Source organism: Halichoerus grypus, chromosome 13, assembly GCF_964656455.1.
Source record: "Halichoerus grypus chromosome 13, mHalGry1.hap1.1, whole genome shotgun sequence".
Lineage (NCBI taxonomy): Eukaryota > Metazoa > Chordata > Mammalia > Carnivora > Phocidae > Halichoerus > Halichoerus grypus.
This window is the reverse complement of record NC_135724.1, coordinates 58534229-58558579: the sequence shown is the minus strand read 5'-3', so window position 1 is coordinate 58558579 and position 24351 is coordinate 58534229. Positions and strand designations below refer to the sequence as shown.

General features: G+C 34.0%; 1 protein-coding gene across 1 annotated transcript in view; it reads right to left on the bottom strand.

Annotated features, from left to right (window-relative positions):
* LOC144379884 (transmembrane protein 135-like) overlaps positions 1–13401 on the bottom strand; it is a 77248-nt gene extending 63847 nt beyond the window's left edge. The window contains exon 1 of the mRNA XM_078060538.1: positions 13271–13401. Coding sequence (XP_077916664.1) covers positions 13271–13290 — 20 coding nt within the window. The 5' untranslated portion in view covers positions 13291–13401. The remainder of the gene's footprint in view (positions 1–13270) is intronic.
* Positions 13402–24351: the final 10950 nt, after the last annotated feature.

The following is a 24351-nucleotide window of genomic DNA, read 5'->3' as shown; positions in this document are numbered from 1 at the left end:
AATATCTTAAAATGACACCCTGCAAGAAGGGTTTGTACAAAATATTACAATTGGTACAATTACAATTGGTACAATTGAGAATTATCCAATTCCAAAAGCATCTTTTTAACACTCAAGCAAGAAACATAAGATAAAATAGCAATTGTGCTCCTATTACTAGAGCTTGATGTTTCTGTGATAGAAGACATTAACTCTGATAAGCTCAACTGCTTTCCATTATCAGATTCTGAGTATTATTCTTGTTCTGAATGTGCTTTAAGGAGCTTAAAACTGTAAGAATTACATACTCCATTTTAGTGAACAAACAAATCACCTCAGAAAGCATTCCAAGGTAGCTTGGATTCAGAGGACCCGGGCTGCCACAAGCAACTTAATTCTCTAAGGCCTGGGAACCCAAAGTTATGTTTTCCTCCTCCTTTTATTTTGCGTTTTAGGATGACGGGAACATGATAAACAGCCAGCCCTCAGTCACCATCCAGGCCCCACCAGTACAAAGAGGCTTTGTGATTGACAAGAGCATATAAAAAAGGGAGGAGGAGACCCACTTTTTTCTTCCTCTAGGGAAGACTATGGCTGAAATTTTAGAACTTAAAAGCTTCTCCCGTTTCGACCAGCTCACCTTGCAGGTAAACACCTTCCTGGTTCAGTGACTCAATCACAAATTAGAGACAGAATCTGTGCTGAAAACTGATAATGGTGGAAAAATATTCTTTTACTGTAACTTTCAGCTCAGTGCAGCTGTAACGTACTTCCTCCCCCAGGAAGCCCTGTCACTAAACCTGTGCAGCACGAAAAATAAGCCTTCATGAGTGGAGATTTTATTTGACATTTTAAGGATACAGATTGGAATAAATCCAAATATTTCCAATTTTTGCTGTGACTTTTAAAAAAATGTCTAGAATAGATCATGAAAGAAAAAGAATTGATGATACATGACATAAATACTAATATAATTTCCTTCTATGCCCTTCCATTCAATTCAATAATTTTCTACGGCAAGGACAGCGATTTAAAACATCTCCCTCAAAATAAAAGGACACTACAGCAAAATTCTTCTTCAATATATAATCAAATATAATCTATGAAATACATATTCAAAATATAATCAAGTCTAATAATTTCTTTTGCCAAAGACTATAATTTAATTTTCATTCAAACTAAATTGGGATGTATTAGCAATGCACTTTCTAGGTATTTAAAGAACATCCTCGTGATCAGTCTTTAAATGGCAATCCATGACTTTTCACTTTGATAAGCAAGACTTATATATAGAGTCAGGATATTTTCCCCAAATATCCTAAATGTCTCTAACAAGGGGAAATGGGCTTACCCAAGTCCTTTTCTTAGATGAAATAGAAAACAGGTATTCATATACTCACTTTGGATGCTTAGCGATTATTAAGTTTCTTTTTCTGTCTCTTACATTTTTCTCAATATCAACTTCTTTTAGCATTCATTGTGTATTTTACTTTAATTTATTATCCCAGTTTTAGCTGTCATCTACGGAGCATAGCATGTAATAAGCAAGTTGACTGGGCCAGCTCTGTGTCATGCTGCAGGTCTGCGGGTCAGTTAGGGCAGTTCTTCTCCTCATGTGTTCATTCTGATGCCTATAAGTCATCAGACTTATATTTAAGAATATTTTCACTAAACGCCTGTTTCATATAAATAACTTTATCTCATCCTTCATCTTGTTTTCCTCCAATTAATAAATACTTTTGATATTGTACCATATCTGCATGTATTTCTGAAATTAGTCTTTGTTGGCAAGCCTATAAACCTTTTTTTAAACTGCACTTTTCAAATGCTACTACCAAGTAAAAAATTTAACATCCTAACTCAGAAATATCAAAAAACGAATTTCAGCACAATGTTGTATTAACAATCTTATATACACTTGAGACTTCTATGGCAGCTTCCTCTTTTGTTTTCCTTCTAATTCCAAAGTGTAGTGTCTCATAACCAAGAGCATACATATCCTAAACTGCAGTTCTGACAATTCTGGAAAGAGAGCTGATAAGCCCTACAGGGCACGTGCATGTTCTTCATTCTGTCATTCTCCAAGGGAACACTCCTTCAAATACACCTGAGAAAAAGAGAAGTCTCCTGATGTTCTGTTTCAGTGTACGCCTATGTGCCCACAAAAATGAGTAGCATCCCTGAGAGGCAGCAACCAGTGGGATATCTGATGGTGGTAACACAAGAAACACCATGCCTCTGTGCAACAAAGGTTTGTTTCCAGTTCAGATTTTTTAATAACATGCTAATTGATATAATTTACATAATATACAAATCACTATTTAAAATGCAACATTCAGTGATTTTTATAGTCCCAGCCTTGTGTACCCATCATCACAATTACTTTAAGAACATTTTCATCACCATTAAAAAAATACTCATTTGTAGTCATTCCCCATTCCCTGCAAGTCCCCTAGTCATAGGCAATGCAAATCTACTTTCTATCTCTATGGATTTGCCTATTCTGGACATCTCATATAAATGGAATCATAGACTACATGAATGATCTTTACAGCTCAGACTTAAATAATAAAAATAGCTAACATTTATTGAGTGTGTAAAATATGACAGTCATTTAATTCTTTTATTTGACAGAGAGACAGAGACAGTGAGAGAGGTAACACAAGCAGGGGGAGAGAGAGAGGGAGAAGCAGGCTTCCTGCAGAGCAGGGAGCCCGATGCGGGGCTTGATCCCTTAGCTGAAGGCAGACGCTTAAGGACTGAACCACCCAGGCGCCTCAACAGTCATTTAATTCTTATAATAATCCCATGAGGTAAGTACTATTACTATTCCCACTTTAAGATGAGAAAGCTGATGCACAGAGAGGCTAAGTAGCTTAGCCAAGATCACAAAACAAGTTAGATGAAGTGAAGATTTGAACGTAACGCAGCCTGGCTCCACAGTTCACGCTCTTAACCAACTCTGCTACACTATAGTGCCCCTTACTTACCTCTAAGCAAACTCACACGGTTGAAAACAACAGAAACAAAGTCAGGCTTGAAAAAAACATAGTGAGTTACAGCATTCCTCATAACCAATAAAATAAGCAATTAACTGCTTCAAATTTGTACATCTGTATCAGCAAAGTCTAAGAACTTTCTGTGATTAGTAGTAATTCTCCTTAAACAAGAAGAAGATAGCACACAGAAGAGGATTCCCCGGACTTGAAAGAATAGATGCTTGGAATCATTATTTTAGTCATGTTCAGATTATTAAGAGTTATCACCAGTTTCTTTTAGTGAAGAACTGAAGACTGGTGTCAGAATCCTTTCTACCGCTTCTAATAATTTGTTGTGTGCACCTGGGCAAGTGGATGTGAGTATAAGTGTGTGTAATTCAAGAGAAGGCTTGCTGCTTAGACTAATCACAGAAAGTTCCTAGTCTTTTCTAATGCAGATATGCCAACAAAAGGCATTTCATCATCCAGCAACATGATATGATCTCATTTGAGAAGTATATCTATGTAGAAGATGTGGAAGGAGAGAGGAAATGAGGAGGGGGGAAGAAAAGGAATAAGGAAGGAAGGGAAAGCGGAAGGCAGAGGGAGAGAAGGCAGGCAGGTGGAGAGGAAAGACAGACAAAGACATAGCAAATGGCCAATAAGGATATACACAAAGGTAGCAGTTATTCTCTGAAAGATTTTGTTTGGTATTTTTCTACAATGAACAAAATATATACATATATGTATTTTACAAAAAAATCAATATAATCTTAATTTGAGGCTATTTGTCCTCTAATGTGTTTTACAAAATTCTGGCTATTTTTCTAATTCACAAGGCATCAGTTCTCATTATAGAGTTAGTTTTATCATTCTTCTTTACTCATCATAATTCCCAAATTTAAAAATCTCTCTAGGCATTATATCATAACTCAACCAAATAAAGCCAAAAGGTAATTCTTAAAAGTATCTGCAATTACTTCTGTATCGTCTCTTCACAGCTAAATCGCTTCAAGCTTCTATATTTATCATTTATAAATTATATTCAATTCCAAATAATTTTAATCTCATATTTTCAAAACCATTATATTTATATCTCAAGCCCAAATGAAATGGAGTAAGTTATAATTACGACTATGGTGTATAGGTGTGTAAGTTTGCGTAGCTGGAATCCCTGGTTTTGGCTAATACTATAGATCTTCTATTGTATACAGTAGAGTGGTGTTTGGGTTAAGAATGAATAATAAATTTAATTCAAAGGAGTTTATAATTTCAGACTTCATTTAAAAGACTCCTATTAAAACACTTTCCTTTAAGGGAAAGGAAGCTTACATGGAGACAGTAGTTGGCCTACACCTCAGGGTAGCAAGCAGGTCTGCAAGCCAATTTTTGTAATGGACACCTGAAATATTAACGCATTACATTAGAAAGTGGAAAAGCCCTTCCCAGTTGTCTTAGTTCAAGCTAGTATAACAAAATACTAGACACTGGATGGCTTACAAACAACGGAAATCTGTTTCTCACGGCTCTTGGGGCTGGGAAGTCCAAGGCCATGGGTGCCAGCCTACTCAGTGCCTGGTGCAGCCCACCTCCTCATGGACAGAGGCTTCTCCCTGTAACCTCCTATGGCAGAGGAGAGCACGGGCGCTCTCCTCAGCCCCTTTTATACAAGAAGATGATATACCAGCAAATTCTGGGAAAATACTGGCTTTTAACTACACGGGAGATACACAAAGATGAATGTAGATTCTTCCAATACAAATGGCCACTCTAGCAACATAACTTAGGCCTCCTCTTAACCTACTGCTTCTAGCAATTGTTTCCTCTTCCTTATTCCTCCCCTTCTCTATCATTCCCACCTCTACAGGCAAGAGATGAAATAGTCAACTGTGTGAAAACAGGGTCAAGTGCACGGTAGCTGTTTGAAAAATGACAAAAAAAAGTGCTGCAGACACTTTCAGGAATCACCTATGGCTTTATTCTGTTGAGTTATGATAGAATATGATGCAATATGATGCCCAGAGAGATTTGGAACGTGGAGTGAAAAGGATACCCTATTTGGCTCCATTCTTTTTTTTTAAGTTTTTATTTTAATTCCAGTTAGTTAACATACAGTGTTGCATTACTTTTAGGTGTATGTGTAGTGATTCAACAATTCCATACATCACCGGGTGCTCATCACAACAAGTTGCACTCCTTAATCCCCATAACCTTGGTTGGTTCCATTCTTTAGATTTTTTTTAAACCAATTTCCAATGGATGGACTAGCAACCAGTTAAGAGTAAGGCTGGCAACAGAAAGACACAGCCAAATCTTGCTGCTCTGGGAATCTGGGGCCAATACACTTCCTTCCTCCTCACTCTCCTCCCTACCCACCTACCCCAACCCCCACAGCGCCCATCTACCCTATACTTCCAAGACCCCTTCTTCTCTAGCCCCACTTACTGTGCTGCCCCAACACCCCTCCAGTCAGATGGCATCAGAGTAGGGAATAGGGAGGAGAAGAAAGAAAAAGGAAGACAAGTAAAAGGAAAGCCCCAGGTTAAACCATAATCCCACTCTTTTGGCTCTTAAATTTGCGGTATTAGCCTGTTTTTGTTTGTTTGTTTGTTTTAAGATTATTTATTTCGGGGTGGGAGGGAGAGAATCTTTAGCAGACTCCTCACAGAGCACGAGCCCAATGCGGGGCTCTATCTCACGACCCTGAAATCATGACCTGAGCCAAAACCAAGAGTCGGATGCTTAACCACCTGAGCCACCCAGGCGCCACTGTTTCATTTTGCTTTTAACCACTCTCTTCCTGAGAGGTCTAATTCTGTTCTTCTATCCCCTCATTTCCCGTCTCCTATGCTCTGAGCTCTTGCTCTGACAGGGGACGCTGTGGAATAGCTCAAGAACTGGGTAATTTCCAATCCTTTTGCTTTAGCTCTAACATATTGGAAATAAATATATTTTCCCAAAAATATATTATCATAAATATTATTTGTTTCTATAGTACTACTGGCACTATACTCCAAGTACATTTTATGGATTCATTTATAGGTTAATTTTAAAGGATTAGCTTGGAAACTTAAATATCATTTAAAAAATATTTTCTTGGGGATATCTGTTCTAAATTCTCATAACTATAGGGATACTTTTATGGATGAAAAATTTAAAAAGAAACCAAAGAAATAATTTACCAAAGCCACAGAATTAGTAAGTGGTAAGAGCCAAAACCTAAAGAGAGGTCTGTTCGAACGTGAGGCACTGAAGACTATACAATTTCCATTATACCATGGAACCTCCAAAAACACATCTACGTTTTTTCATTAAGTAAATGAAAATTCTGAAAAGCTAAAAATTTTACTCAATCATTAGATATTTTAAACTCAGTATCATTTATTCAAACATTTACCAGGTACTCTTTTACTCAAACCATCTCCAGCAATAATCACCAATGCTAATAAACTATGACTGACATCATCAGGGAAAAAAAAATGTATCTACATTATTTCAAGAATTCACCACTAATGTTAGAACTTTATCATATTATTTCTCTTACTTATGAATATTTGATTTGCTGAGACTTCTGTTAAGGTAACAGATTCTTACACCCAAGAGTGATTTTTTGTTGCTCAAAACAGAAATGCTTTATTAAAATCTTCTGTGAATTGTCATTTCCAAAACAAAAACATTTTCATTTCTCCTAAATACTTAAGAAGAATTATTTATAAGAATTATTCTTCTGTTAATAAAATAAATACAAGTGTAGAACTTGGAACAAATGACTTCTTATGCATGACATAGCTATTAACTACTATTAAATTCTAGCTACATTGTATCTTACAGATTCAATAAAAAATAAATACAACTATATAGTGCCAACTTGATTTAGGTGAAAAGTGCTAACATAAGTTAAAATTGTTTTAGTAAAAAAAAAAAGATAAGCATAATTATGGTTTATCCTTTATTGTAACTGCAAACTGCCATCTTGATTCACAGAGGCTCCAACATCCAGTGGAACCTGAGAACTACTAGAACAAGCCTACTGGCATGTTAACAGTGTAAACTCTTCACTGACTTAGTAACATGTCATCACTTCTTGAACTTCGACATCAATAAAAATAAATAAAATATTTACATTTAGAAAACCACCCAAAAATGCATTTTTATTCTTGAAAATAAAACTGCAAAGACAACTGACCACTTCTAATGTGATTGTGTGCCACGAAGTCTGTAAGAAGTTGCATTTTAAGTTGATAGTATTTCTCCAAACAATATTTCTCTTTGCTTTCTACTAAAAAACAACAAACATTTATATTAGATATAAAATGTTTGAGCAATTTCTTTATTGAGGCACAGTATTTCAAAGGCTGATAGGCAAAAAGTGAAAACAGATTTGCCACAACTTCCATCCATAGATGGAGTATATTCACCACATGGGCAGACTAATTCTCTACCTCCCCCAAAAAGAAAGTCAGATTACAGTCATTTGACTTGATAATAAGCTCTGCATTGTCAGACACAGTGATTTACAAAATTTTGAACCTATGTTTTCTCACCTTTTCAACTTACTTTGAGGAAAGCAACAGTCCTGAGGATCTCTACCTTTATCTTTGCATAGGACAGATTTTGCATTCTTGGTAAGCTCCCTAGTTAGTTGCCATTTATGAAAGTACCTCAGTTCACCTGCATATATCTTCTGAGGAATGTTGGTTTCCCAAGCCCATGTCAATTTTTATCAACAAGTTAATTAACTTGTAATTAATACCTTTTAAGAATGACAATGAATTTAGGAAGCCAAAGACCTAAGATTTTTCTATTTACTACCTCTTCTATATTTATCAATCCTCTTCCACTTAAACAGTATGTTCAAGGCTTTTAAAAGGAACTTCAATTTCCTCATAATTATCTAACATGATCTCTATCAGACAAATAGGTTTAACAATCTAGCTATCTCTGTTGACATTCTGGACTGCATTTTAGACCATTTCTCTTCTCTTTCCTATTTCCCCAACTTGTTAATCTCTCCTGCTTGTGCAACCTTCTTTTACTCACTTAAACTTTCCCATAGTCTAGTCTCTCTTGCCTAAAAAAAAATAAACTAAGAAGGAATCCAAAAGAAAACCTTACTCCTATAACAACTTGCCCTTTCTCCGCTCAAACTTTGAGTTTATTATACTCATTCCGCTTCCTCAGCTCACACCTTTTTTGCATTTATTAAAAAAAAATTTTCCTAACTTTCCTCAAAAAATAATTGACAAAATTAATTGTATATATTTAAAGTGAACATCATGTCACATTTCTCAATCTACTATCCCAATTCAGCAACAAAAATTTCTCTAGCTGGTTACCACTGACAACCAGGTTGCTAGAGCAAATGAGCATTTTTAGCCCTTACCTTAATGAATATATTTACAGCATTAACACTAAAGATAATGCCCTCATTCTTGAAATCCTCCATTTTAATTAATTTTCTTTCCTAGTTTACAGACAATAATCACTACTCATAACTCTACTTCTGCTAAAGTAATAATCACTGAGCAAGGTGCTCACCTGTATTAGCTCAGTGTTTTTTCACACTGCTGGTAGTTCAAAGCAGCTTTTTAAATAAAACAAATTAGAATAAAAAATATCCAAATGTATTCCATGTAGTAAGGTTAAGTATTATTCTGGAAAATTTATGTGTGTGTGTGTGTGTAGTTCTTATTTTGGGTCATATTCAAAAAAGTTGGAAAGACACTGTGCTAATTTAATCACCAGAAGCCAACCTATGAGGTCCATATAATAATTTATACTTTTTAATAAAGAAAAAACTAAGCATACAGAAGTTGTATAATTTGTCTGTACTCAACCAATTGGTGTGACAATCAAGCATAGCCTCTATTTATGTCCTAATCTCCAAATACCCAAGTGATATACATTTATATCTCTTAATGTGAGTGTCTTAAATGCACTTCAATCTCAGTAATTGCAAAACCTGTACTCAATTTCCATACATTTTCTAATTTGCTAATTTTCTAATTTCCAGTGTTTTTCTCTTCTTCATCCAAGCATCAATACTCATATCTCATATAGATCCACTCTTTACTATGTTTATTATTTATTATTACCATAATAACCTTCAGTCACGCCCCCACCATTTTCTTCCAGGATAACTGCAACAGTATCCTCCCATTAACTGCCATTATGCCCCCTACAAGCCCCCAATTCACTCTCTGCTTTGCTGGATGGAAGAAATCTCTTCAAAATACAAACCTCATTAGGGCAAACTCTCCTAATCCTGAAGTAAAACTTTTAAAGTTCAAATGCTATATATAATTTTCTAGACTGGATTTCTGTGTAGTTTTAGGCAGTACTTTAAAAAATAGAACCTAATTGATATTTAAAGGGCTTTTGTTAAAATCAATAATTGTCGAAAGACCCAGATCAAAAGTTCTTTACTTGCTGTTAAAGTCACTTCAAAGATACTAGGTTCCGTTTACATTAGGAGATTCAAGGACAATCACAAATGTCTTTCACTCAAAAATGCAGACAGCCAATGAATAGTGTCATTTCATTTTCTTAAAAACAAAATACATCCATTATCTTGAGACTAATGAAACAGTTTATTATTTGTACCTTCACAGAGACTTGACCAGAATTCATCCATGGCAGGCATCAATACTATTTCTAAATAATGTTTTAAACACAACAATCAACTTTAATTTGCACTAGATTCTAAATAAAAATACGTTTTTCAATGTTTATAGCAGATTAAGTTATGTCTCCTGTGAATCAGTCATACACAGTCCATAGATTATCTGCTATGACAACAAGTCTGAGCCTTTCAATCTACATGTTTAAACAAACTGTTGGATTTGTTGCTGCCTTTGCAAAGGCAGGTGGAAAGAATTTCTAGCTAGGTACTCACCAGGATGGGATCAAAGCTGTCATGATATGCTTTATGATACTATTTTAAATTAAATTATTAAAGAAAAGTGAAACAATTATTTCACTTTTCTAAACTATGTGTTCTCCATACACAGATACCTAATGTTGAAATAAAACCAATAAATAAATTGTTTAAAAGTATAGCATGTTTCATTGTTTTTTGTTAGCAGGATTATGTGTATTAGTTTTGGCATGCTGTTTGTGTTGTTGTTGATTCTCTCCTTTGCTTTTCAGTTAAAAAAATGAAAGAGCTAATGGTTCAAAAGAGACTCATTTCTTCTCTCCACATGACTGTTGGAAAGATCCTAATAAAGCCTGAATCAACAACTATAATAAATCCTTGACTTAAAAAAAAAAAAAAGTTGCTTTACCCATAAGTATACATTTAGAAGTTAAAAAAAAAATGTGCTTTAAAGGTATGCATGAGAAGAAATATTCTACCAAATTTTCAACTATGATTTCTGCTTCATAGTGACAGACATGCTCTAAGACGAAGTTATGACAACAACATACAAAATAATAACATGATTGAACAATGGAAGCAGAATCATTATGAAGAATGCCCACTGGGGGGTTGTACAGAAAGACTTCGTTCAAAATATCTTCAAAATATTGTACCCCAGTTCTTAACAGAATCCACAGCATATGTTGGTATCAACAGACACCTGAATGGATGGATGGCCAGCTGGCTAAGAACTAGAACTCTCTTCACGTTCCTCAACCCAAGCCTCTGAAGTTTTCTTAGAATTCTATCTGAATGTAAGCCTTATTTCTGATGTACAGATTGAAAATCAAGATCACTGTGTATGAGAAAATGCATGTGAAAAGAAAACTGTACCTATTAAAAAATAACAAAAGAACTACTCAAAAGTAAGATGTTTTCATTACACATTTTAATAGCCATGATTTTAATACTAAGAACACTGCATTACTTTTTAAGTAAATTCATACTGTAACCATCACATCCTATATGTCACTTTTAGAAAATACTTATAGAACTACTTCCTCAAGTTCCTACTCTAAATAAATAAAATTGGCACATTTCCTCTCTATTGAAAGGGGGTCTCATTTCCCTTTTTCCCACTTACAGGTTAGGATAAAAACACAAGCTTATTAATTTCTAACATAAAATGATTCCCTTATCCTCTCTTCTCAAAGGAAATTAGTATAAATGGAAACCTAGGGACAATATCATTTGATATTTACCTATTTTAAGCAATTAGAATTAAAATTGTTAATAAATGGAAAAAATATGACCTCACATATCTGTATATTAAACTGAGTTTTAAGAATAAAATATTTTAATGCAATTAGACTCGCTAACTGCTATGTACAATGTTGTTTGTTCATTCCAAACACAGGCCAGAGTTCAGACAAACATGTAACATTGTTTTGTTTGATTGTAGTACTTTATAAATGGTTTTATTTTACCATTTGCCAAACCTCTTTTGTTGAGTTATTCAAACTAACTTCTGCCAAGAACACTAGGAATTTGGTGATAGTGCTTCTTTTAGGAGAAAACAAGCCCTTTCCTCAGAAAACTGAAAATGTTTATCTTGGCACTAAAACCTTGTATTGAGCCTTCTGGAAAGTATTTTAAAATGTTGTTTTTAACCTAGACTTTGTGACTGAAACAGGAAAAGGCTTCATAGCTCTACACCAAAATACATATTTATAGGGCTGATTTTCTTTCTACACCAAAAATACTACGTTGATGGCAGCAGTTTTCAAAGTATGATTTCTGAGGACCAAGCTAAAACTTGGGCATTATCACGATATTCAACATACAATTTGTTTTTTAAACCTCAAAAACTGGCGACTAAGAAATGCTAACTGTTGATCAAATACACTGTCTTTAAGTGTCAGACTGGAAGGACTGTTGCATTTAACTATCTGCTTTTGGGAATTTTCACAAAAAGAAAATTTACTTGATATTGTATTTTCCTCCTGTACATGTCAACAGAAGATAGGTTTCTAAGTTTTTCTCTTTTTTATATTTTCCCCACTAGGTAAGCTTTACCTTCAGACTAGATAGACATAAAGATCAACCATGTGAACTTTTTACATATTGTCCTAATAATGTATCTGAATACAATATACAATTTTTGGAAATTGATGAAATGATATAGTCAATGTCCCTAACTCCTATACCTGACCCCTAAATTGTTAAAATATAAGAAAGAGACCATATGGTAGCTCAAACAATTTCACAAAGACCCCCGGAGAGCTGCAATGATTTTTCAGTCATTAATAACTGACAAAAAATATTATGCACCCATTACCAATCCTTTACAAATCAAGTTCTCCCTACCTTGAAATCTGATCCATTTTTCCCTTCTAATGGCCTGGCTGTCCCTTGACAAGAATAACAGCAGCAGCATCACTTTAAATGTGCATGTAAAATTTTGGATAAAGTCATAGTAAGTTAAAATCCTATCATTGTGCTTATCAAATATTTATTAGGATGTTCTGGCAGGAAATTGTTTTAAAATTCTGGTATGGTTGAATTGTCTGATTTAGGTAAAAAGAAAAAAATTAAGATATCTATCAAATATATCTTATTAAAATCTGTAACTGCTTTGGTCAATCAAGTACAAATTTTAATTTTAAAAGTTTGGTCCTTCCTATTGTGATTGAATTCTGCCTATATCCAGAAAAATCAAGAAAAGTCTATTCAAATTAGTGTAATAAGACTGAAATAAATGGGAATTACTGGTATCACTGACAATAAAGGTTAGGAAGGAATGGACTCTTCCCAATCCAAAATCCTCTTCCTGTACTGCTATGGCTATAGAACGATGGTATCCTTTTCATTGGCCTTGAAATCTTGAGCCATCCTAACACTGCTCCACAGGCCTCACAGTTTCAATGTCAATGAGAAATACAACTCTGACATTATGGACTAATTTAATATTTTAAAGACAATTATTAATGTGCTACGTTACCTTGGCAGAAGATTTAGATTAAGCCCTACCATCACTTTTTTCTTATTTAAATTTATTTAAATTTCTTATTTAAATTTAAAATGTTGACTTAAATTGATTTAAAATGTTGGAGAGTGGAGAATATCTAAAATCAGGTCCACAAAAAACAAAAACTCACTTATCAGTATTTAAGATTATTAATTTATATATTCAGCTTTCCAAGATGAACCTGTAAGGAGAATATGAGAAACAAACAAACAAACAAAACAAATCTTTTTTCCCTCTCTTCTATCCACTAAGAAGCAGTGATTTATCTCTAACAATCCTAGAGGAAGGAAACAAAAACAAAACAAAACCTCGTGCTACTTGTGAGAAATAATTATTTAGGGAACAACATTAGTTACATGGCTGATTTAAAAAACACAAAGGAACCCTATTTTTTCTATTAAAATAAATAGGTATAACAGGACATACCTGAAAAAGAACATGTACATGGCAGCTGTGATGCAGAACAAAAGGACCTACAACAAGGAGAAAATATATTACTTGCAAAAGAACACTGACATCATTTGTGTATCTTTCTTTTTCTAAATTTTAATTCCAGTATAGTTACCATACAGTGTTATATTAGTTTCAAGAGTAGAAGATAATGATTCACCAATTCCATACATCGTGGGGTACTTATCAGGACAAGTGTACTCTTTAATCCACATCCCCCCACGCACCTCCCCTCTGGTAACCATCAGTTTGTTTTCTATAGTTAAGAGTCTGTTTCTTGGTTTGTCTCTCCTCTCTTTTTTTTTCCCTTTTCTTGTTTTGTTTCTTAAATCCCACATGTGAGTGAAATCATATGGTATTTGTCTTTCTCTGACTGACTTATTTCACTTAGCATTATACTCTCTAGCTCCACCCATGTTGTTGCATCATTGTGTCTTATAAAAGCAAAATACCCACTATTAAATCTTGTGCCTGATTTAAAGATGTGAAAACTAGCCATACACGTGTCATATTCTCTACCTTTCATATAAACCATATTAAGGCAATAATGAGTCTGTACACACACATATAAATAAAATTACATACATTTTACATTATGTAGTATAAAATATGTATATATATTACTATATGTATATATGTATACAGATTAGGTAGAAGGATAACATGGTTCAAAAAGGATCGATTTTTTAAATAATCTAAAAATGCCTGAAAAAGCAAGTAACTTAAGAACAAAGACAATGGCTCTTATATAATGAAGTCAGCAAATAAATCATAAGCATATTAACTGTTATACCAAGATGACCAGATTTTTTTCAAACCTAAAATACAGTTCAGTTGTCAACCAATTCTAATCAATAAGAAAAACTCCTAAAAATATAATCATCCTTTGTGGGATATGGACTAGCTATAAAAAAATCCTCTAAAAACAGGCATCTGAATATAGTAAACCTAACTTTAAAAGCTCCCCTCAAACGTATCACACTAAATACAACAAAATAAAATGTATATGGAGGGGTGCCTAGGTGGCTCAGTCAGTTAAGCATCTGACTTGATTTTGGCTCAGGTCATGATCTCAGTGTTGCGAGATCAAGCCCCACGTCCAGCTCCACACTGGGTATGGAGCCCGCCTAACATTCTCCCTCTCCCTCTGCCCCTTCCCCGCTACTCTCCTAAAAAAAAAAAAAAAAAAAAAAAGGTATATATGGAAAGAATCCAGAATCCAAGTCCTGACCAAAAGCTTAGTTGTGCCAACAAAGAGGATCTCCATAAGTTGTTTTAAATCACTGAAAAACAAGTTGTAAAATGTGTTCTTATGTTAACAACAGTGTAAACTAAACATGACTGTCAATGGCCTCACATCATAGACAAATGACAAATGGACAATCTTTAACTGTAAATGGCTGACCACAAAGCGCACCAAAAATGAATATTGTGCAAAACAGTGTTTTGTTACTTCCAACACAAATAATTTCTAGTCAACTTAAGGGAAGTCTAATAGTTTTGCTATTACAAATTAAGTTTGACAAGTTTGCCACCTTGGCTTAAGATAAGCACTATAAACATAACCTGAATGGCTTAGAAATCTATAAACCTACAAACCAAAAGAAAGTATCAGTTACTACAAAACAAATATTTTTATTACTTATTATACAGAAAATATATAAAATCTTTTTCTATATGTAAAGTATATAAAATTTTTTCTAATAAGCACACACACACAATCTTCTGTCCTCCTCGCTCCTTCCTTTCCTCTCTCCTTTCCATTACCTTTAAAAATACCCTATCAATGATGTGTAAGGTTCATATCACTGCTTTTGACAACATAAAGCATATGGAATAATTTTCAATTATTGATTAACCAATTAAAAATTAGAGTCCAATTGAGTTTATTTACTGGTTATAATTTGCCAGCCAATGACCCAGATCACGAACCTCAATTTGTATTTCCCTATCATTTTATCCCTTTGGGCAAAGCCATCCTTCCTAGATGTTCAATGTTTCATTCCTTCCCTGACCTAGTCATTTTCCCCTTTGCAGACCTATTCACAAACCTCTCTAGAAGTGTCCCACAAATCTTTCCCACACCCTCTAACTTCTCTAAGGAAAATTTCCTTAGTCTCTTTCCCTCAAAATGTTGCTATGCTCTAACCTAATATGCTAAACCTATCGATACTCATGTTAAACTAACATTTATCTCTGCAAATAATACATCTGAAACTGGGAAAAAGTACAATGTTTAAGATCTCAATCTTTAGAGTATGGCAGATCTGGGTTTGAATCTAGTTGTATGTGACTTTCAAAGCCTTACTTAATTTCCTAAGCCTTAGATCCCTTGTCTGTAAAGTGAGAATTTCATCTCACTTTGAACTGCTGGGAAGATTCAATGAGACGATAATTGTTAGAGGTGTTCAGCAAACTGTTTTAACTTTGTTTTGTTACTTATAGAAGTGATCTAGATACGAAAAACGTCACCCAGACACCTAAGTCTGGAAAGTTTCTATTAAACAGACAGACCTTTCAAAATCTCTCAAATTCAAGAGATGAAAATCTGTACAAATGGGGTGGGGGGGAGGAGAATCTAAAGGATATTAATGTATAATTGATCATTTCATTTAACAGGTATTTACTGAATGCCTATTATGTGCTGGGCACTGTTCGAGAACTTACAACAGTACACAAAATGCACAAACTCCTTGCCCTAAAGAAAGCTATCTTTTAGTTAGGTAAAAGAAGATATTAAAGGAAAAGATAGTGGTTGCAGTTTTGGAGAAAAACAAAGCAGGATAAGGAAATAAATGCAGGAGAATAGGGGTTGTTGTTTTATACAAAGTAGTCAAGGATGCAGAGACTTGGTACAGACATTGAGGAAATGAGAGATAAGTGAGGGGACTATATCAACAGAACCATGGGAAGGTTCTGATTCTTATTATGAAAGGTATTCAGTATTGTGTTAAAGATGCTAAAGAAAGGATTGAAATTTGAGTGACCTAGTGTTTCAAATTTTTTTTAATTGTGCTAATTTACTATACATCTTGACTTTCAAAAACATGTTTTTTCAAATAAATGTAAATCTGTAGGTAAATAAAGAAGAGTATTTTCTCTGTGTTTCAAATTACAAAATTTTAAAGCTAAAAAGAATTTAGGTCCACCTAAGTTTCACTTTTGGTTTCATTAATGTTCTCTATCGTTTTTCTGTTTTCTATTTCATTGATTTCAACTTGATCTTTATTAGTTCCTTTTTCTGTTTGCTTTGGATTTCATTTGCTTTTGTTTTCCTATTTTTTTAAAGACAAAAATTTAGGCCATTGATCTAGATTTTTTTTTTTAAATATAGGTATATAATGCTATTAATATCTTCCTAAGATCTGCTGTACCTGTATCCTGATAATTTTGATAAGTTCGTTATTCATTTTTATTCATTCAAAATACTTTCAAATTTTGCTTTTGCTTACCTCTGTGATACATGACTTACTTAGAAGTATGTTTAGTTTCCAAATATTTGGGGATTTTAAGTGACCTTTCTGTTGTTACTGACTTCTTATTTGATTCCATTATGGTCAGAAAATACTTTATATGAGTTGATTATTTCTAAATTTATCAGGACTTATTTTGTGTCCCAAAACATATCAGAATATGTTCCATATATTTGGTAAATATCCATGTGTATTCTTTTTTTTTATGTAACCTCTACACTCAACATGGGGCTCAAACTCACAATGCTAAGATCAAGAGTTGCATGCTCCTCAGACTGAGCCAGCCAGGCAACCCTCCACCCCAATGTGCATTTTATTTTTTTAAGATTTTATTTATTTATTTGAGAGAGCACAAAAGTGAGAGAGATTACAGAGGAAGAGGGAGAAGCAGACTCCCTGCCGAGCAGAGCCAGATGTGGGATCATGACCTGAGCCGAAGGCAGACACTTAACCGACTGAGCCACACAAGCGCCCCCCAATGCGCATTTTAAAAGAATGTGCCTTCTACTGTTGCTGAGAGAGATATCTATCGATTAGGTTGTTCAAATCTTCTGTATCCCTAATTGTCTACTTGTTCAATCAATTATTGAGAAAAGTTATCAAAATGTCCTGCTATAATTGTGGAGTTGTCTCCACAATCTCTCCTTGCAGTTCTATCAGTTTTTCCTTGGTGTATTCTGAAGCTCTGTTTTTAGGAACATAAATATTTAGAATTATGTCCACTTTATCATGATTAAATTACCTTATCTCTGATAATATCCCTTGTTCTGAAATCTATTTTGTCTGTAACTCCAGATTTCTTTTGATACTATTAGTTGTCCATTCTTTTACTTTTAACTGATTGGGTCTTTATATTAGAAGTTCATGTGTGTAGGCATTCTTGTTGTTTCTTGTTTTACATGCTATCTGAAAACCTCCATCTCTTCATTGGCATTGAGTGTTCATATTTAACATGACTACTGGTAAGTTCAAAATTAAATCTATCATCTTGGTATTTATTTTTCTATTGTTTCTCATTTGTGTTCTTTTTCTGCCTTTTCTGGATTAACTATTTTTTATGATTCCATTTTCTCTCCTTTGTTGGCTTATTTTAGTGTTTGCTTTAGGGTTTATAGTATAGATTTTTAAATTGATAGTCTCCATTCAAGGGATATTATACTACTTAATATATAATATGGAACTTTACAATAGGATACTTCCATTCCTCCTCTTCTGCCCTTTGTGCTATTATTGTCATCTATCATACTTTAACCTATATTACAAAATGACTACATTTTAATATTTTTTCTTTAAAAACATAGATCTAAAATAATTTCCTTTATTTTTAAAGACTTTTGCAGGGTGTAGATTTCTAGGTTGATGGATTTTATTTCAGTAGTTAGCTCAACAAATGTCACTCCAATATCTTCGTACAATTTGATTATGATGTGCCTTGGAGTAGTCTTCTTCTTGTTTCTTCTACTATGGTTTCATTAAATTTCTTGGACCTGTGGGTTTACAATTTTCACCAAATTTGAAAAATTTTTCAGTCATAATTACATTAATTTTTTTCTTTCCCCCTTTTCTTCTTTAGGAACTCAAATTAATATACAATAGGCCCCCTGAAGTTGTCCCACAACTAATGTTCTGTTTACTTTGTAAAAAAAAAAAAAATCTCTTTACTCTCTCTGTTTTATTTTGGGTTGCTTCTATTATTATGTCTTCAAGTTCACCAATATTTTCTTCTGCAATGTGTGTCATTAATGCCATTCAGTAGATTTTCCATCTTACACTGTGTAATTATCATCTCTAGAAGTTTGATTTAGATTTTTTCCCTATTTTCCATATCTCTAACTTTTTGAAACTATGGAATTCAGTTATAATAACTCTTTTTAATGTCCTTGCCTACTAACTCTAACAGCTTTGTCAGTTTGGGTTTGGTATTGACATATTTATTGTCTCATTATGGGTCAAATTTTCTTGTTTCTTACTGCATGCCTGGTAATTTTGATTGGCTATCAGACATTCTGAATTTTACCTTGGTGAGTGCTCGATATTTCTGTATTCTCATAGATCTTGAGCTTTGTTCAGGGACACAGTTATTTGGAAACAGTTTGATCACTTAAGGACTTGCTCTTAAGATATTTTAGGAGGGAGCAGAGTAGTGCTCAATTTAGAGCCAATTACTCCCCATTAACTGAGATAAGACCCTTATGTGTACTTTACCCAAAGCCACATGAATCTTGAGATTTTTCCAGTCTGGCTAGTAGAAACAAGACACTATTCCTGCTGCTATCTGAAAGGCAAGCACTCAAGTAAGGACCTCAAATCCTTTCAGGTTGTTCTTTCCTTGACCTGGGGCATTTCCCGCAGGTACTTGTCCTAATCATTAGGCAAGCAGCTAAGCACTTTTCTCTCTAGTCTTCTGTTCTATGAACTCTATCCAGCATTGTCTTCTCTCACTCTCCACTCTGTTTCTTCAACTCAGAAAGTCCTTGACCTTGTCTGAATGCCTCCTCTTTGATCCAAGCCTTGAAACTCCCGCAAGCGGGAAGCTAGCATACTCTACTGTAGGGTTCATTTCATTTGTTTCCCTGCTCTCAGGGACCTCTCTGCCCTTTGGTGTCTTATAACCAAGACCTTGAAACCACTGTTTCATCTGTTGCACAGGGTTTTTGACTGTTACAGCTGTAGGAGTAAGGATTACTGTGATCAACCGGTAACTGTTACTACATCAAGGACAGAAGCAGAGTGTAGTTAAATTTAAATTATTTACAATTATATAACATTAAAATTTAGTTCCTCACTCACACTAGTCCTATTTCACGTAACCAACAGCCACATGTAGTTGTGGATACTATAACAGAAGAGATACAGAATAGATCTATAATTGCAAAAAATTCTATTAGAACTATCTGGCTAATGAGTGGTATTTCCACTGTGCATTGTGGTGTTATGTAGCACGTAAAATATTCTAACTTTGGCTGTAGATATCTGCATACATCTATTTTTATACTTTATGCTTTTATGTGTAAATTGACACAAAACTTATAATCATACCACTTAATTTACTCATTTGTAGAAACAATACAATACCATCTATTACATATATTGTAAGGATTAAATAAGATAACATACATAAAGCCTAAAAGAATTACTAGTACATCAAAGATGCTCAATAAATAGTAACTCTGACAACAAATACTTTCTCTGTAATTCTCTTCCATTTCACAACCATTACACAACATACTTAAAAAGGATAATTTTCCAATTGCTTTTTTTACTTTAATTTTAACATTTTTTAACTCAAAAAGTAATATAGGGCATGCTACAACATGGATGAACCTCAAAAATATTATTTAACTGAAAGAAGCTAGTTATAAATGACCACATGTTGTATGATACCATTTATATGAATTCCAGAAGAGACAAATCTATTTACAGAAAGTAGAGTAATGGATGTCTAGAGCTAGGGAAGTGAGGTGTGATAGCAACTGTTTGCTAATGGTACAAAGTTTCTTCTGAGGATGATGAAAAGTTTCTAAAATTAGATTGTATGGATAGATGCAGAACTCTATAAATACACTAAAACTCACATAATTAACTTTCAACTGGCAAATTTTACAGCATGTAAATTACATGTCAAAAACTATTCAAGCTGATTTTTACAAAGTAATGCATATACACAATAAAAACAAAACTGCAAACTGAATAACAAAAATACAGTGAAAAGAAAGTCCCCTCCTATTCCAGGTCTCTGATATCCTGTCTGTGCACACATTTGTATATATATACCTAATAAAGGCACTGTTTTATACTTTCCTTTCTAATTTTACACACACACACACACACACACACACACCCCATATGGAAATGCTGACATTTTTAAAAACAGTATATGAATAGATATTTAGAGTGGGTGGAGCCAGAAAATACTGAATACCAAAGTATATTTTGCAAACATGTGCACTTATATCTCTTGAGATAAATTCTTAGACCTGAATTCACTGCATTTAGGGCTAGGTGCATTTTTAATTTTGATTTATTCCCATCATCCACATATGAAAGCACTTATTTCCTTACACTACCTATTTTCCCATACCCAGTTTGTGTTTTATCAAACTATTCTTGCCAATCTGGATGCATGAAAGAAGCGATAGCTCATATTATAGTTGCATTTTTCTTGTAAGTGAAACTGAGCCTCCCAGATTTATAAACATTTTTGTTTGTTTTTAGGTCATTTGGTTTAACTCTTTTTCATATCCTTTGCCTATTTTTGGATTGTTGATCTGTTAGAAACCATTTATATTTTTTGAAACTGCATATACTTACATGAAAACATAGAATTTATTTCATTATTATCGATTTGCACCAAGAATATGAATAACCGGTTAAATAAAAGTAATCATGGAAAGGAAATCTCATAATGTCCAATGCCAAAAGAACATTTTAAGCCAAGACTATACACAAAGTATAACAAATAATGTAAAAGTAAAGTTCATTCAGCTGAAAAGTAGTTTCTTCCAGAATGCCTTTTTAGGAAGTGATAGATTCACAATACACCATTTCCTGCTATCGAGCTTTACAAAACTTGCAGAAAAAAAATTGTACTATTACTCTTTTCACTATGTCATGTGGAATTATATGAAAACTATCCCTCTCAAGGCTCTAACAAAGAAAAAACAGTACCACAATATATGAATACTTTAAAATCCTAAAAATAACCAGGAATATTAAAAATGTGAATATAGCCCAATGTGAACATGTCCCGGAAAAGAAACCTCAAAATGGTTAAAACACATATCCTGAAGTCATTTTAGAGCCTACTAGAGACCTAAACAGATGGCACATTTAACTACTTCCTACCACAGAGCTCTCCTGCTTTTCTTTAACATACTCGATTAAATGTTCTTTGTCCCTGATCACTCCTTCTTGAGTGTGTCCAAAGACAATGACGCCCTTTGCTGCCTGGCCTTCATTACTCATCAAGCCCATTTCCCCCATATTCATTGAGCCCTCTTCTTCCATGACACAAATAAATACTGAAATCTCACTTCTGTTTCTGTAAAAGAAGCAACAAACTCCCCTTGCCCATGTGTGCTTTAGTCATACTTCAGCCAAGCAGCCCATTCACAAAAGTTGATCTGGTGTGTCTATGTGTTTCTGAACACTTTGTGACTTAGCAAGTCTGTAAGAGAGAGCTATACAGAGGTAAGCTCCAGACGATCAGGAGCCCACATGATCTTTGGGTGAAAAAGAACAGATAAAGAAGCACACAGGTTCTCACCTTTATTTATATATTTATTCAGTACTTGCTATATTGCCAGCATATTATGGAAACAAAACTACATAATTATGGATACCTGTTGCCCTTATGAGGCCAGTCTAGTGGAAATGCAGGCACATTAACAAATCATTCCAATATGATACGTGAGGACAGAATATTTACACTTCACCCTTCAAGAGGTGCTCACCAAAACATCTGATTATGTTATTATTGTAATTATTCGACATATTTAGGTAATGCTCTTTGGCCATCTATATACCTTTTTTATGTCTCCACCAGAACCTACTTAGAACACAAAGTCCCAAAGGACAGTCTCTATTTCACCTAATTCCATACATGGATAGATTTTTGATATATAAGGCTTTTGATAATGATATTAGTTTCTATTTATAGAATCCATCTTTCAAAAAACTAAATAGTACTTCTATTCATACACTTTTTAAAAGGCTGAACTTTAGACTCTAAGCATTTTTTCACTTTTCTGCAAACACAGATCACTGCATGGCCTCTTGGGAGAAACCACTCTTACTGGATGATTGAGTGTTATCATAACTTGCAGTGTATACATTTTGACTTTGAACACACAACTTATCATTATCACAATATTGATTGGCTTTAGACAATGCATAGTTTTAAACAGTGCTATTCTCAAGTTAAATAGCTATGTATTGCTTCATAATTTTTAAAAATCCTTATGTAATTAAAATCTCCCTTAACACACAGTCCACCTTTTTAATCTGTCCCTTTGTTTTACATTGGCAGTTTTACTTAATGATTTTTTTAAAATTTCCCTTCCTTGATAAAACAAATACAGGAACAGTATAAAACACCCTATGGGGAGTTTTAGAGTCACAAATGCCAGAGTAGAGGTAAGAAAAAAGTCTTGGTTCTCCAGATTAAGACTAAAAACTTGATCAAATCACTTCAATTTTTTAAACCTTAACTTTTTCATCTTTAAAAGAAGTTAATCTCTAGGATTCTTCAGAACTCCAAAATTCCATGACTCCCTACGTCAATTTTTTTCACCGTACAAGAAATTATTTCAAAGCAAACCATCACTAATATACTAGGAGACAAATCCCAGAATATTTATATATATTGGGCAATTTAAAGTATTTGCACTGAGTATAAGAAATTACACTAAATATGACCAAAATTTGGGCCTAGTCTCTTCCTTGCATTGCTGACTATTCTTGATTTATACCTTCAAGGTCAGCAAACAAAGTCTGTCAACACATTAACCTTGAAATTTTTCAGTTGTGAACGAATTATGTTAGATAGTGGCTGGGAAGTATAGCCTATATGATATCCTCCTGTCCTTTTATGGCTAAGTGAGTAAACTGTACTTTGTTTTCCATAAAAATGAAACAATGTAAAGTATACAACTATGAAAAATTTCAGTACACGGTAATTACACAACTTGCAAGTTAATTCCTTATAACAACAAAATGTTAATTCTCCTAAAGTAAATAGCTTTAAACAACTATTTAAAAGACCAAAGATAAGATTTATACATAGAAACATTCAGTGCTTATTTAAAAAATTTTTTGGGCGCCTGGGTGGCTCAGTTGGTTAGGCGACTGCCTTTGGCTCAGGTCATGATCCTGGAGTCCCGGGATCGAGTCCCGCATCAGGCTCCCTGCTCAGTGGGGAGTCTGCTTCTCCCTCTGACCCTCCTCCCTCTCATGCTCTCTGTCTCTCATTCTCTCTCTCGCAAATAAATAAAAAATCTTAAAAAAAAAAAATTATAAAAAATTTTTTAAATGTAATGGTCAGGTAAAAGCCAAGATGTGAATTCATTCACTGAACAAAATATTCGTTGAAAGCATACTCTCTGGTCTATAAATACCAGTTAGACATTATCGTTCATACACCCACAACACTTTATTCGCATCCCAATTATGATCAGGTAAAGGAAATGCAGTTTATTGGAAGTAAAGTTTGGCCACTGACTTACATTTAAAAGTTATCAAGATACTCAGCTGCTTCTTTTTTTCCCCATACCCATTTCTCTATTGTATGGTCATTTCACTAGTCACTAACATTCATTAAAAATGCAATTCAAAACAAACAGGAAAAGAACTAAGTGTGAAAAGGAAGCCAAAAGAAATCATGGTTGAGCTTAAAGATGCAAAGTTAGTAAAGGTAACTCAAGACAATCAAAAGGACCAGAAAACAAGGAGAAAGAAGAAAGGAGAGGAATAAAACAGATAATAAACTGCTATTGATTAACAGTGCCAGGTACTATAAAAGGTATTTTTAAAATATTATCTTTAATCCTAACAACAGCTCTTCAAGGTAGGTTTTTTATTACTCCC